Source organism: Microcaecilia unicolor, chromosome 3, assembly GCF_901765095.1.
Source record: "Microcaecilia unicolor chromosome 3, aMicUni1.1, whole genome shotgun sequence".
In the NCBI taxonomy this organism is placed as follows: Eukaryota; Metazoa; Chordata; class Amphibia; order Gymnophiona; family Siphonopidae; genus Microcaecilia; species Microcaecilia unicolor.
Window position 1 is genome coordinate 306,586,632 of NC_044033.1, and position 12,860 is coordinate 306,599,491.

A 12,860-nucleotide genomic window follows, 5' to 3' on the forward strand; every position below is an offset into this window, starting at 1 on the left:
AGTTCACTTTTATGATGCTGCTTTTAAATTATAGTCCTTATTCGCCTGTTCATATGTATGTTGTTTTTAACTATTCCCGCAATAAATGAAAGTTTAATTTTGTCTTGAATTGGTTGTAAGTTCAATAGAGCAGGGGGCTGTCTCTTCTCTGTACGTGTACAGTGCTGTGTGTGTCTAGTAGTGCTATAAAGATGATAATTAGTAGTACCAGCAGTAAAAAGCCTTTCCCTGGTGATCTGCAACTCTAACTTTATCAAGATTATAATTATACGTCTGCTTTGATTCTCTGAGGACATCTAAAATGCGAAGCTGTTTTCTTTCCTTTCCTTGATTTCTTTTAACTAGCCTCTTCCCCCATTCCCTTTCAGATTTCCCTGCAATATAATAGTGGTGGAAGCTGGTACCACACCTGCGGTGGGACCCTTGTCCGGGCAAACTGGGTGCTCACTGCTGCTCACTGTGTGGACAGGTATTGTAAAAGTATAGATCCCAGGGGTCCACCGGCCACTCAGATTGCTAGGAGGACTGCTGCACCATTGCCTTGACCCCCCTCCCCCACCCCCAGTCACTTGATCAGCACAGAATGATATCTCTTAAGACCATAAGAAATACAGCAAGGGCACTGACTGACAGACTGTAAAGGTTCTAAGACAGAACATTTATAGACAATGGGGGAGGGGGAGGGTTAGCCTAGAGCAGTGTTTTCCAATGTTTTCAACCCTAGGCACACCTACATTTTCAAATATGTTGTACCGTACAGCAGCCTCTGAGAGCAGGCATATGAGAGAGGACTCATGGCCCAAAGAAGAGCTAGGGAAAGCCCCAGCAGAGGCTGGAAGGACTCAAAAGATGAGGTTCAGGAGGTGTAAAAGAAGGAGGTTCTATATGCAGTGTGTGCACCACACAAACTAAGGTCCAGCTAGCCCTGCCCTATATTAGGCCATGACATAGGAAATATCAACCACATATCCTATATCATTGTATGTCATTACCAAATGAAAACAAACAGAAAAAAAAACCGTACAACATTTTGTGTTTTGTCATTCACTGATCCTAGTGCACACTCTTTGGAAGAGGGCATACTCTTTCCCAATATTGGAACCACTACTTGTGCATGAATTATTATACACTAGTAAAAAAAGGCCCGTTTCTGAGACCAATGAAACGGGCGCTAGCAAGGTTTTCATCGGAATGTGTATGTTTGAGAGAGTGTGTGTGAGAGTGAGAGACAGAGTGAATGTGTGTGTGTGTGCGTGTGACATAGAGTGAGGCTGTGTGTGTGAGATTGTGTGTGTGAGAAAGAATGAGAGTGTTCGGCAGGGGCCCCCCCTCCGTCTCCCGCCCTCTTTCCCCCTCCCCGTGTCTTCCCTCCCCCCCTTCCTTCCCCTTCCCCTCTCCTTTTTCCTCCCCTTCCCCTCCCAGTTTCAGTGTCGTGGCCCCCCTCCCTCCACCTTTCAGGGTCGTGGCCCTCCCTCCCTCCCACTGCCACATTCAAGCTGGCTCCCTCCCTCGCTCCTTCCCACGTTCAGGCTGACTAGCTCGTTCCCTCCCTTCCTCCAACGTTCAGGCTGCCTGCCTGCCTGCCTGACTCCCTCCCTCCCACGTTCAGGCTGGCTCGCTCCCTCGCTTCCTCCCGTGTCAGTGCTCCGCCCTCGACGTCATTGCGTTGTTACACGAGGGCGGGGTGATGGTACTCCTCCCTTATTTCTTGCAAGCGATGCGTATGACGTCACGATCGGGTGGGCGATGCGATTCGTTGACCTCCCCCCTCCCAGCTTCACTGTCGTGGCCCCCCTCCCTCCGCCTTGCAGGGTCGTGGCCCTCTCTCCCTCCCACTGGCACGTTCAGGCTGGCTCCCTCCCTCCCACGTACAGGCTGGCTTGCTGGCTGGCTCGTTCCCTCCCTCTCTGCAACGTTCAGGCTGCCTGCCAGCCTCCCTCCCTCCCTCCCTCCCTCCCACGTTCAGGCTGGCTCGCTCCCTCCTTTCCATGTTCATGCTGCTTTCCTCCCTCGCTTCCTCCCGTGTCAGTGCTCCGCCCTTGACGTCATCGCATTGTGACACGAGGGCGGGGTGATGGTAGTCCTCCCTTCTTTCTTGCAGGCGATGCGTTTGACGTCACGAATGAGTGGGCGATGCGATTCATGGAGTGTAACTGCTCCGCCCTTGACGTCATCACGTTTGACGCAAGGGCGGGGCAGACACTCATGGAAAAAAAGCGATCTACACCATAACTTTTTAGAACGTTGGGAGACTTGAGGCTTCATTAGAACGTTGGAGGTGCGTTTTATATAAAGAGATGTGCAAACCAGGGCATATGCACACTCATAACATAGTAAATGTTGACAGATAAAGACCTGTACAATCCATCTAGTCTGTCCAACAAGGTAGCCTATTAGGGAAAGAGTGCATTTTCTTTCTGAAATAGTATGCGTGCATTATTTCCAAAGAGTGCACACTATTATCAGCTACTAACAAAATGGTAAAATGGCCAAATAAAAACAAGTAAAATGAAAAATTCCATACACGACATGAAATGACAATTTTCTGGCTGACCATCCATACCCTATATGCTGCATCTTAATTCCCACACTGCTGCCTGGATGTCTCACCACTGTCTGAAACTAAACATGACCAAGACTGAGCTTCTTATCTTTCCCCCTAAACCAACCTCTCCTCTTCCCCCTTTCTCTATCTCTGTGGATAACACTCTATTCCTCCCTGTCTCATCAACTCGTAACCTTGGGGTCATCTTCAACTCCTCTCTCTCCTTTTCTGCACATATTCAACAGACTGCTAAAACCTGTTGTTTATTTCTCCATAATATCACCAAAATTCGTCTTTTCCTTTCTGAGCACATACTACCAGAACCCTTATCCACACTCTTATCACCTCTCGCTTAGACTATTGCAACTTGCTTCTCACAGGTCTCCCACTAAGCCATCTCTCTCCCCTTCAATCTGTTCAAAATTCTGCTGCACGGCTTATATTCTGCCAGTGTCGCTATGCTCATATTAGCCCTCTCCTCAAGCCACTTAATTGGCTCCCAATCCGTTTCCGCATGCAGTTCAAATTCCTGTTATTCCTGTTATTCCTGTAGTGCATTCACTCTGCAGCTCCTCAGTACCTCTCCACTCTTATGTCTTTCTACACTCCTCTCCGGGAACTCCGTTCACTGGGTAAATCTGTCATCTGCACCCTTCTCCTCCACTGCTAACTCCAGAGTCCATTCCTTTTATCTTGCTGCACCATATGCCTGGAATGGACTTTCTGAGCCGGTACATCAAGCTCCATCTCTGGCCTTCTTCAAATCTAGGCTAAAAGCTCACCTTTTTGATGCTGCTTTTAACTCCTAACCCTTACTCACTTGTTCAATACCCATAATTTATCATTTCCACTGTAATAATTCCCTTATTTATTTATTTATTTATTTATTTATTGCATTTGTATCCCACATTTTCCCACCTCTTTGCAGGCTCAGTGTGGCTTACAATACATTATGAATAGTGGAAATACAAAAGGAATTAGACATTTAGTATAACAGAAGGATCTTGGATAACAAAATAGTGGTAAAACATGATAATAGAATAACAGCAAATATGATAAGACAATTCAGGATAAGTGCGGAGGGTTTTATATTTGTTGATCTTTATGGTACGCCTTGTTAAAGAGATGGGTCTTCAGTAGTCTGTGGAAGTTAGTCAGTTCATAAATCGTTTTCAAGTTTCGCGGCGGTGTGTTCCAGAATTGTGTGCTCAGGTAGGAAAAGGTTGACGCATGCATTAGTTTGTATTTTAGACCTTTACAGTTGGAGAAGTGAAGATTAAGGAGTGTGCGGGATGTTTTTTTGGCATTCCTGGGTGGTAAGTCTATCAGGCCTGACATGTAGGCTGGGGCATCTCTGTTAATGATTTTGTGAACTAGGGTGCATATTTTGAACGTGATGCGTTCTTTAAGTGGGAGCCAGTGTAACTTTTCTCGGAGGGGTTTAGCACTTTCAAATTTTGTTTTGCTGAATATGAGACTAGCTGCTGTGTTCTGGGCTGTCTGAAGTTTCTTGATTATTTGCTATCCCTTATTTGTTCTGTTTGTCTGTCCTAATTAGATTGTAAGCTCTTTCAAGCAGAGATTGTCTATTCATGTCCAGTGTACGACGCTGCGTACGTCTAGTAGCGCAATAGAAATGATAAGTAGTAGTAATAGTTGAAGGAGAGAAGCATGTACACGTGTGCTTGGGCGGAAAGAAACGTCTGCACATTCAAGAGCCATTGCTGATGTCTCTTGCTGCTGTGGGTTGGGGGTCAGAATCCATGTGCTGGTCTGGATATAAGAATTAGGCATTAGAGACTTCTTTTCCATCAGGTCTGAAGGCACACTGGGTGGAAAATACTGACTTAGAGGCAAATCTCTCAGGTTCAAAACTAGTATAAAACTATTAAACTTTAAGGGGGGGGGGCAATTTTCAAACTTTCTATTTTACTGTGAAACACGTTTTACCCATTGACACTGCATCAATTTCAAAAGGAAAATGCATAATTTTGCTTTGAAACTTCCTACGGTATGAGACGCCTGTGGACTTCTGCACTTAATTGCTTTTGCAGGTAGATGTTTTATGAAAATAATACACATTTGATAGATTTGAAAATTCAATCAATAGCCATAATTTTCCAATCCCGCTCAAAATATGTACCATGAGAACACCTCCTCCAAAAGTGGCTAAAGTAGGGGCATTGAGCTACAACGCCTATGCCCCTCATTCTATGACAAGGCACCTTGTATGTGTAACTTCTAGAATGCTACACTTATAGGCATGACATACTGTTACATGCATAAGTGCTTATTGAGTGCTAAGTGTTATTCTAGAATTTTAGTGTGTAACTCACTTAGGGGCCCTTTTACCAAATTGTGGTAAAATATTTATTTATTTATTTATCTCATTTGTACCCCACAGTTTCCCAACAGTGTCAGGCTCAATGTGGCTTACAACGGACCACAGAGGCAGACGCCAATGCAGTAAAATGAAGCTAATACAGCAGAAAAACCTACAAGAGATAATGGGGAAGAGTAGGAATGGACGGAAGGATTAGGGAAACCTGGATGGAAGAGGGAAGGGGAATGTGTCCAAAATGTCTCTAGATTGCCTTACCACTGAGATAAAATAGCTGATTTTTCTATTTTCCCAATTAAAGGCCAATTTTCTCATTAGCACGTGAGCCCCTACTACCACCCATTATATAGGCAGTAAGGACTCACGTGCTAACCTCATGCTAACCTCATGCGGTGGCAATTTAACTGCACTAGTGCAGAACATGCTCACTCTCTGCCCCCAGACCTGCCTCCAGCGCCAAAAAATTAATTGCATTTTTTAGTGTGTGGATAGCACTTGCCCTGCAGTGAGCACTTCAATAGCGCAGCTTAATTAAAGGACCCCTTAATGCCTAAGTGCAAGGAGGCATTAAAAGGGGAAGGTGCATGGTAGGGCCTGGGCATGTCCAACGTTTATGCGTATAACTTACAGAATATTGTAAGTTAGGTGCTGAAGTGCCACATTTAGGTGTGCATATTTACACCTGCTATTAATGTGGTAGTAAGTGGGCACACCTACATAGTGTGTAAACAACAACTTACTCTCTAATAGTCTATAACAAAGTCTGGGTACTTGGATGCCGTTACAAAATTAATGCATCTTAGTGCCTAACGTTTAGCACCCTTTATAGAATTGTCCCCTACTGTCTGAAAATTGCCTTCCCTCAATCTGCCTATCAGTTACTCTGTGTAAATGACTTTGAAAATTGCCCTCGGAATGAGTTGAATTCCATCCAATTGAGCTGTAGAGAGGGTGGAGCTACTACTACTACTACATATCACTTCTATAGCGCTACAAGGCATACGCAGCGCTGTACATCATACACGAAAAGACAGTCCCTGCTCAAAGAGCTCACAATCTAAATAGAACAACTAAGAGGTAAGGGAATTAAAGAGAGGTGGGGATAAAAGGGTACAGGGCAAGTGAGTAGTGGTTAGGAGTCAAAAGCAGTGTTAAAGCGGAGCTAGTACAAAGAGTTAGGTTTAAGATGCTGCTAGAGTAAGGATGAAGCATTGGGCTGAGCTAGTAGTAGAGGTGAGGGTTACAATGAGGCTTGTGGAGTCATGCAAGGTTATGGTCATAATAAGAGCAGGGTTGGACTATTAGTAGAGATTAGCGTGCTGGTAGAGCTAGTAATAGAGGTCAAGAGCTGGGAGTATTCACTGTGAGGCCAGCTCTAGTGTTAGGTTGATAGTTGATGTCGGGTAGGGTGGAACTGGTAGTAGTTTTCTGAATGGGACTAGCAGCTGGGGTCAGAATTAGTGTGAGAATAGCTTTACAAGTCAGGTTTCAAGTCTTGAAGAAGTTACCAAATGTCAGCTGGGTCATTTCTGCAGATCTTTCTTTATTTCCCTTCTTCTACAGGAACATGAATTTCCGTGTGGTTCTTGGAGATCATAATCTTTATCAGAATGATGGAACTGAGCAGTACATAACCGTTCAAAGAGTCATCGTTCATCCGTACTGGAATAGCAACAATGTTGCTGCAGGGTGGGTGAGATATCTCCATCTGACAGCATACATGTGCCAAGCAAAGACCTGTAAGCTCTCTGGGGAAGGAATCTCCCTTTCTTATTGTACCTTTAAGCCCTATGTCACTGTTGCATCTGTCTTTAGCTTTGCATTGTGTATACAGTCACTCTCCCACCTTACTCACTGCCTATCGCTGACTTGTCTATGAAATGTCACTTTTCTCTTTATTGAATCGCATCTGAATGTTTCTTTCCCTTTGCAGCTATGATGTCGCTGTCCTCCGTCTCTCTCAGAATGCCATTTTGAACAGTTATGTTAAGATTGCAAATCTGCCCCGGGATGGAGAAATTCTGTCTAACAATTACCCATGCACCATCACCGGCTGGGGCTACACCCGCAGTGAGTGTTTCTACATACAGTGGGGAGGGGGGCGAGTATAGTGAAAAGCACACCTAACAGTACACGTAAAATAATTACACTATACTTACAGCCTACCGCCAATATACTTCATATTTAAGAAGGCCTTAAATACATAGTAACATAACATAGTAGATGACGGCAGAAAAAGACCTGCACGGTCCATCCAGTCTGTCCAACAAGATAACTCATATGTGCTACTTTTTGTGTATACCCTACTTTGATTTGTACCTGTGCTCCTCAGGGCACAGGCCGTATAAGTCTGCCCAGCACTATCCCTGCCTCCCACCACCGGCTCTGGCACAGACCGTATAAGTCTGCCCAGCACTATCCCTGCCTCCCAACCACCAGTCCCGCTTCCCACCACTGGCTCTGGCACAGACCGTATAAGTCTGCCCAGCACTATCCCTGCCTCCCACCACCGGCTCTGGCACAGACCGTATAAGTCTGCCCAGCACTATCCCTGCCTCCCAACCACCAGCCCCGCCTCCCGATCTTGACTAAGCTCCTGAGGATCCATTCCTTCTGCACAGAATTCCTGGAAGATACATGGAAGATAAGCTATTTATGATCTATGGTTTCATAAATTTGATAGACTACCTTTTGCAATAGTGTCAAACTGTTCTGCACTGCAAGGCCCAGGGTCCAGCATCAGCCCTCATTGACCCTAGATTCAGCTCCATGGCATTCTTCCCCCAGTATGTTCTCTCTATCACCTTTTTCAAAGGCAACATTCAACCTCATCTACACTGTACCTACACTTTATACAGGCTAAGATACTCTTGATTACAATAACTACATGTTTTATATTCATTGTTCTTATGCTGTTAGTGCCAGCTCCGGTACTTAGTCATACTTAATTATACCACAAACACACTGGCTCAGTTATTTTGTGGATTGAATTATGCTACAAATACATTTCAAAGCTGACGTGAAAACAGAAGAACAAACCCTCACAGTCAACGAGACGAACATAGACGCAGCGAAGATAAGTAAAAGCAGTAGTCAGCTGATGTAAAAAAGTAAAGGCATTTATTATCATCCAAGACTCAACATGAGCCGTGTTTCGGCCTAATAGGCCTGCTTCAGGAGTCTAGGATGGTAATAAACAACTGTTATTTTTCACATCATCTGGCTATTGCAATAACACTTTAGCCAGGATTCAGCGCTCTATTATACTGCTCTTACACTATTTATTTTATTTTTGTTACATTTGTACCCCGCGCTTTCCCACTCGTGGCAGGCTCAATGCGGCACTATAATTATAATGAAGATCTGAAAGTCAAATAACATTTATAACTGGAAAATTGATCTAACCTGTTGGAAGTTGACTCCATTATTCCTCTCAAAATCTAAAGAAAGATGAGTCTTTTTGTTTTAGAATTATGTTTGCATGCTGGGTCCATCACAGTTGTCCTCTCTCTGGCATCAGTGTGCCTTGCAAGCCTTTATTTGATGGAATTCCATACAAATTCCTCCATTACATGCAAAGATGATCCATGAGAGCTCATTCAGGTCTTTAGTAATTTGATTTTTTTTTTTTCAGGCAATGGCCAGATATCAGCTACACTACAGCAAGCACCTCTTCCCGCAGTGAGTCACCAAACATGCTCTTCTCCCTCTTACTGGGGCTCCACTGTAAAAACCACCATGGTGTGTGCTGGAGGAGATGGGGTTCGCTCTGGATGCCAGGTAAGTCAGGCATAATTTTGATAAACAAGAAGAAAACAGGGATCAGGAGATGAGCACAGGGATACAGAGCCTGTTACCTCTAGGACTGGATGGATCGGGGGATGGGCACAGGGATACAGAGCCTGTCACCTCTAGGATTAGATGGAACCGGGGATGGGCACAGGGATACAGAGCCTGTCACCTCTAGGACTGGATGGATCGGGGGATGGGCACAGGGATACAGAGCCTGTCACCTCTAGGATTAGATGGAACCGGGGATGGGCACAGGGATACAGAGCCTGTCACCTCTAAATGGATGGGGGGGATGGGCACAAGGATACAGAGCCTGTCACCTCTAGGACTGGATGGATCGGGGGATGGGCACAGGGATACAGAGCCTGTCACCTCTAAATGGATGGGGGGGATGGGCACAAGGATACAGAGCCTGTCACCTCTAGGACTGGATGGATCAGGGAATGGGCACAGGGATACAGAGCCTGTCACCTCTAGGACTGGATGGATCAGGGAATGGGCACAGGGATACAGAGCCTGTCACCTCTAAATGGATGGGGGGGATGGGCACAAGGATACAGAGCCTGTCACCTCTAGGACTGGATGGATCAGGGAATGGGCACAGGGATACAGAGCCTGTCACCTCTAGGACTGGATGGATCGGGGGATGGGCACAGGGATACAGAGTTTTTTCCTCATAAGGCAAAAGGTTATATCTGTTTTTGGTCAGCAGTGATAAAAAGCCAGTTTGGTTTCCTGATTGTCAGAGCTGTTCAAAGTACTAGGTCAAAGCACTTAAGTAAAAGTAGCAGTGAAGAATATGTTAAAAATTTACTTAAGTAAAAGTTAAAAAGTTATTGCCTAATACTTTCTGAGGAAAAAGGTAAAAGTACTTCAACTGCAATGGATGTGACTATTGTTGATGTTTTTATTACAACTTTATTGCTCTACAATTCAATCCGCTTTGCTTTTATTAAAACAAAATTTTGAAAATGACTGTCACTCATGCAAGTATCCTTGTGAGTTATTAACCCAGAACAGCTAAAAAGGTATTCAACAACTGCATTAATAGGAAGTAGATTGTTCAGTCTGAAAAAGTTCTTCAAATCAGGCCAGTCTGCAATATTACTTTTGTCTTTTGACTGGTTTTGTAGGTATTGATCAAGGGAATCTCTGTCTGAAAGAATGCTTTATCATCCTTATTGCCATTATCATCTGCATTAGAACTAGTAGTGTCTAATTCGTCACTTGCATCTTCATCTTCATTATCATCATCATCATGCTGTCCAATTACAGAGAAGGCTTTCATGGAGTTGAAATCATTGTCTCTTGTTATTCTAACAAATTTTCGCCTAATGGCAAAATATCTATGAGAAGTGGTGCAAGAACGCCAAACGTGTGGGAACCCTTCAGTCCTAAGGCCAGAGAAGCAGACTTTCTCTTTAAACACTCTTTCAATCCGGTGGACAGTCTCTCTAATGTAGAATTTTTCATCGGATGACCAGCAGTCTGTAGAGACATATGTCTGTTCACCAAGAATTGCAACCAGCTTCAACTTCATCTCCACTTCAAAGTGACCCAATTCATCACTACTCTGTTTGGCTGGAGACCAGTAACCAACAAACACAAACACTGTCAGGGGCAGCCTAAGGAAATCTGCCGCCTAAGGCAGGGATGAAATGGTGCCCTGGTCCCCCAGCATTGTGTCCCCTGCCAACTCCTTCCCGACCCTGCCAGCCATGGTCTAGCATCTCTCCCCCCCCCCCCCCCCCCCCCACGAGCCTACTTTCTTTTTTTGTTGTTGTTTTCAAAAGTCGGTGCTGGCAGCAATCCCCATACACTGCCCTGCCACTGACACTGGTGTCTCCACTGTACTATGGCCCACTTCCGAGGAAACAGGAAATTCATCATAGAGGTGGGCCGCAGTACAGAGGAAACACCAGTGTTGGTGACAGGACAGTGAATGAGGATCGCTGCCATTGCTAACTGTTGAAAAACAAAAAAAGAAGATAGGCTATGGAGGGGAGTTGAGGATGGAAGGGGGAAAGATGCCAATCCATAATTAATGCGGCCTGAGGCCCTCGGCTCAGTTGGCCTAATGGTAGGGCTGTCACTGTCCACTGTTTTCATAGGCTATATTTACTGAACAGCAAAATTTAAGATGAGATGATCCACTGTTTGTGTGATGAGGTTTGCAAAAGCAAAATCCTGTTCCAGGTTTCCCTATTTCATTTGGTTTACTGAGGAATCATCATTTACATCTTGCTTTTGCATTTACTTTTTACTTTTAAATGCAAGCATAATATGTAACTGAGTAAAAGTAGTAAAAATTGGCAAAATTATTACTTCAGTAAAAGTAATAAATGTTATCCTGTACTTCTTTATAAGTAAAAGTGACAAAACCTTTACTTAAGTACAGTAACTAGTTACATTTACTTAGTTACTATGCAACACTGCTGATTGTACATGGAATAAATAAGGAACCATGATTCAATGTTGATTCATATGTGCTCATCTCTAAAGACCAAGCAAAATGGAGGGTCCACACAGCTTCCACAGCAAATCCAAAGGAACAAAATAAGGGTAGAAGGAGAAAAATAGTTTGAAAAAAGACACAGGGAAACCAGGAGTAAACACTTCTATGAGAGTTTATTTGCCAAAATTCACAGGCAGTATTCCACAAGGTTATACAAAGTTAACCCAGGTGACTCCACACAGGCCGTGTTTTGGCACAGAGCCTTCCTCAGGGGTCGCTAAAGGTTCAACCAGTAAACTTCACAACTTGTGGAAGAGTGAAAGTGGTGTGTTTCAGAAAACTCCAAACTTGTAAGGTACCCTTACATATAGGAGCTGACTCTGTGGGTGCTTGAGCACCCCCAGTATTGAGAAAATTCCTTGTATGTGTCCATGGAGGGGTAATTTCCATTGGGCTTAGCACCCCCAATAATTTCAAAAAGTTGACTCCTATGCGCCTTACATAGAAGAAGGCTCTGTGCTGAAACACAGCCCGTGTAGGGTCACCTGGGTTACCTTTGCATAACCTTGTGGACTACTGCTTGTGAATTTTAGCAAATAAACTCTCATAAAAGTGCTTACTCCTGGTTTGCCTATGTCTTTTTGGAACAGTTTTTCTCCTTGTACCCTTGTTTTGCTCATCTCTAAAGACATCAAGACACCACTACAGATGGTAGCCTCAGCAGAAACACAGAGAACCGACTGCAAGAAAGCCTGCCTAACCTCTTCTCCAACCCCCTCATGTACCATTTCCATTACTGCTCCTAGCTGTCATCTCCAGGATAGAATTTGGTCACAGTGACAGATGTTGTAGGGGAAGCTGGGTCTTTGTAGACTGTGATATCTTTTCATGAATTAGCATTAAAATTATGCAGAGGTGATGATCATTCAAAACCTACTAGGTTCCTTCAGGAAAAATGTGCCCTTGCTGCATGTAATAAGGGGATATCAGCAGGACCACAAGTTAAAGGCTCTTGGCCTAACACCCTGAACATACACTGGATAAATAAAAGGGCAGTGGAAAGCTGTGCTGTGTTGTGATGATAATGTGGGTTCTTTTCCTGTTTTCCAGGGAGATTCTGGTGGACCCCTTAACTGTGCCGTTAATGGTGTAAACTATGTCCATGGTGTGACCAGCTTTGTGTCTGCCAGTGGCTGCAACACCTACCTGAAGCCTACTGTGTTCACTCGTGTTTCCGCCTACATTGCTTGGATCAATAACGTAAGTCCTTTCTACAAAGAAATATTTGCACAAAATATTGAAAAATAAAATTGTTTACATGAGCTTTACATTAGGAAGATGCAGTTTTGTTATATTAATGGAAAAGCTGCAACATGATAACCAGAAGAAGTAGAAATGTTCTATATTTCACAGATGGCAGATGAAATTTAATGTGGACAAATGCAAGGTGATACCCAATGGAAAGAATAATCCAAATCATAGTTACCTTATGCTAGGATAATGCCTCTGTATTGCTCCACGGTGTGACCTCACCTTGAGTACTGCGTTCAGTTCTGGTCCTCGTTTCTCAAAAAATATGTAGTGGAATTGGAAAAGGTTCAAAGAAGAGCGACCAAAATGATAAAGGGGATGGAACTCTTCTCATATGAGAAAAGGCTAAAGAGGTTAGGGCTCTTTACCTTGGAAAAGAAAGAGACGGATGAGGGGAGATATGATTGAGGTCTACA

At 44.1% G+C, this 12,860-nt stretch overlaps 1 protein-coding gene across 1 annotated transcript in view; it reads left to right on the plus strand.

Annotated features, from left to right (window-relative positions):
* The window catches only part of CELA1 (chymotrypsin like elastase 1), a 28,730-nt gene that overhangs the window by 9,500 nt on the left and 6,370 nt on the right, over positions 1-12,860 (plus strand). Inside the window, 5 exon segments of the mRNA XM_030195000.1 lie at positions 369-469; positions 6,450-6,575; positions 6,820-6,956; positions 8,521-8,666; positions 12,244-12,393. Coding sequence (XP_030050860.1) covers positions 369-469; positions 6,450-6,575; positions 6,820-6,956; positions 8,521-8,666; positions 12,244-12,393 — 660 coding nt within the window.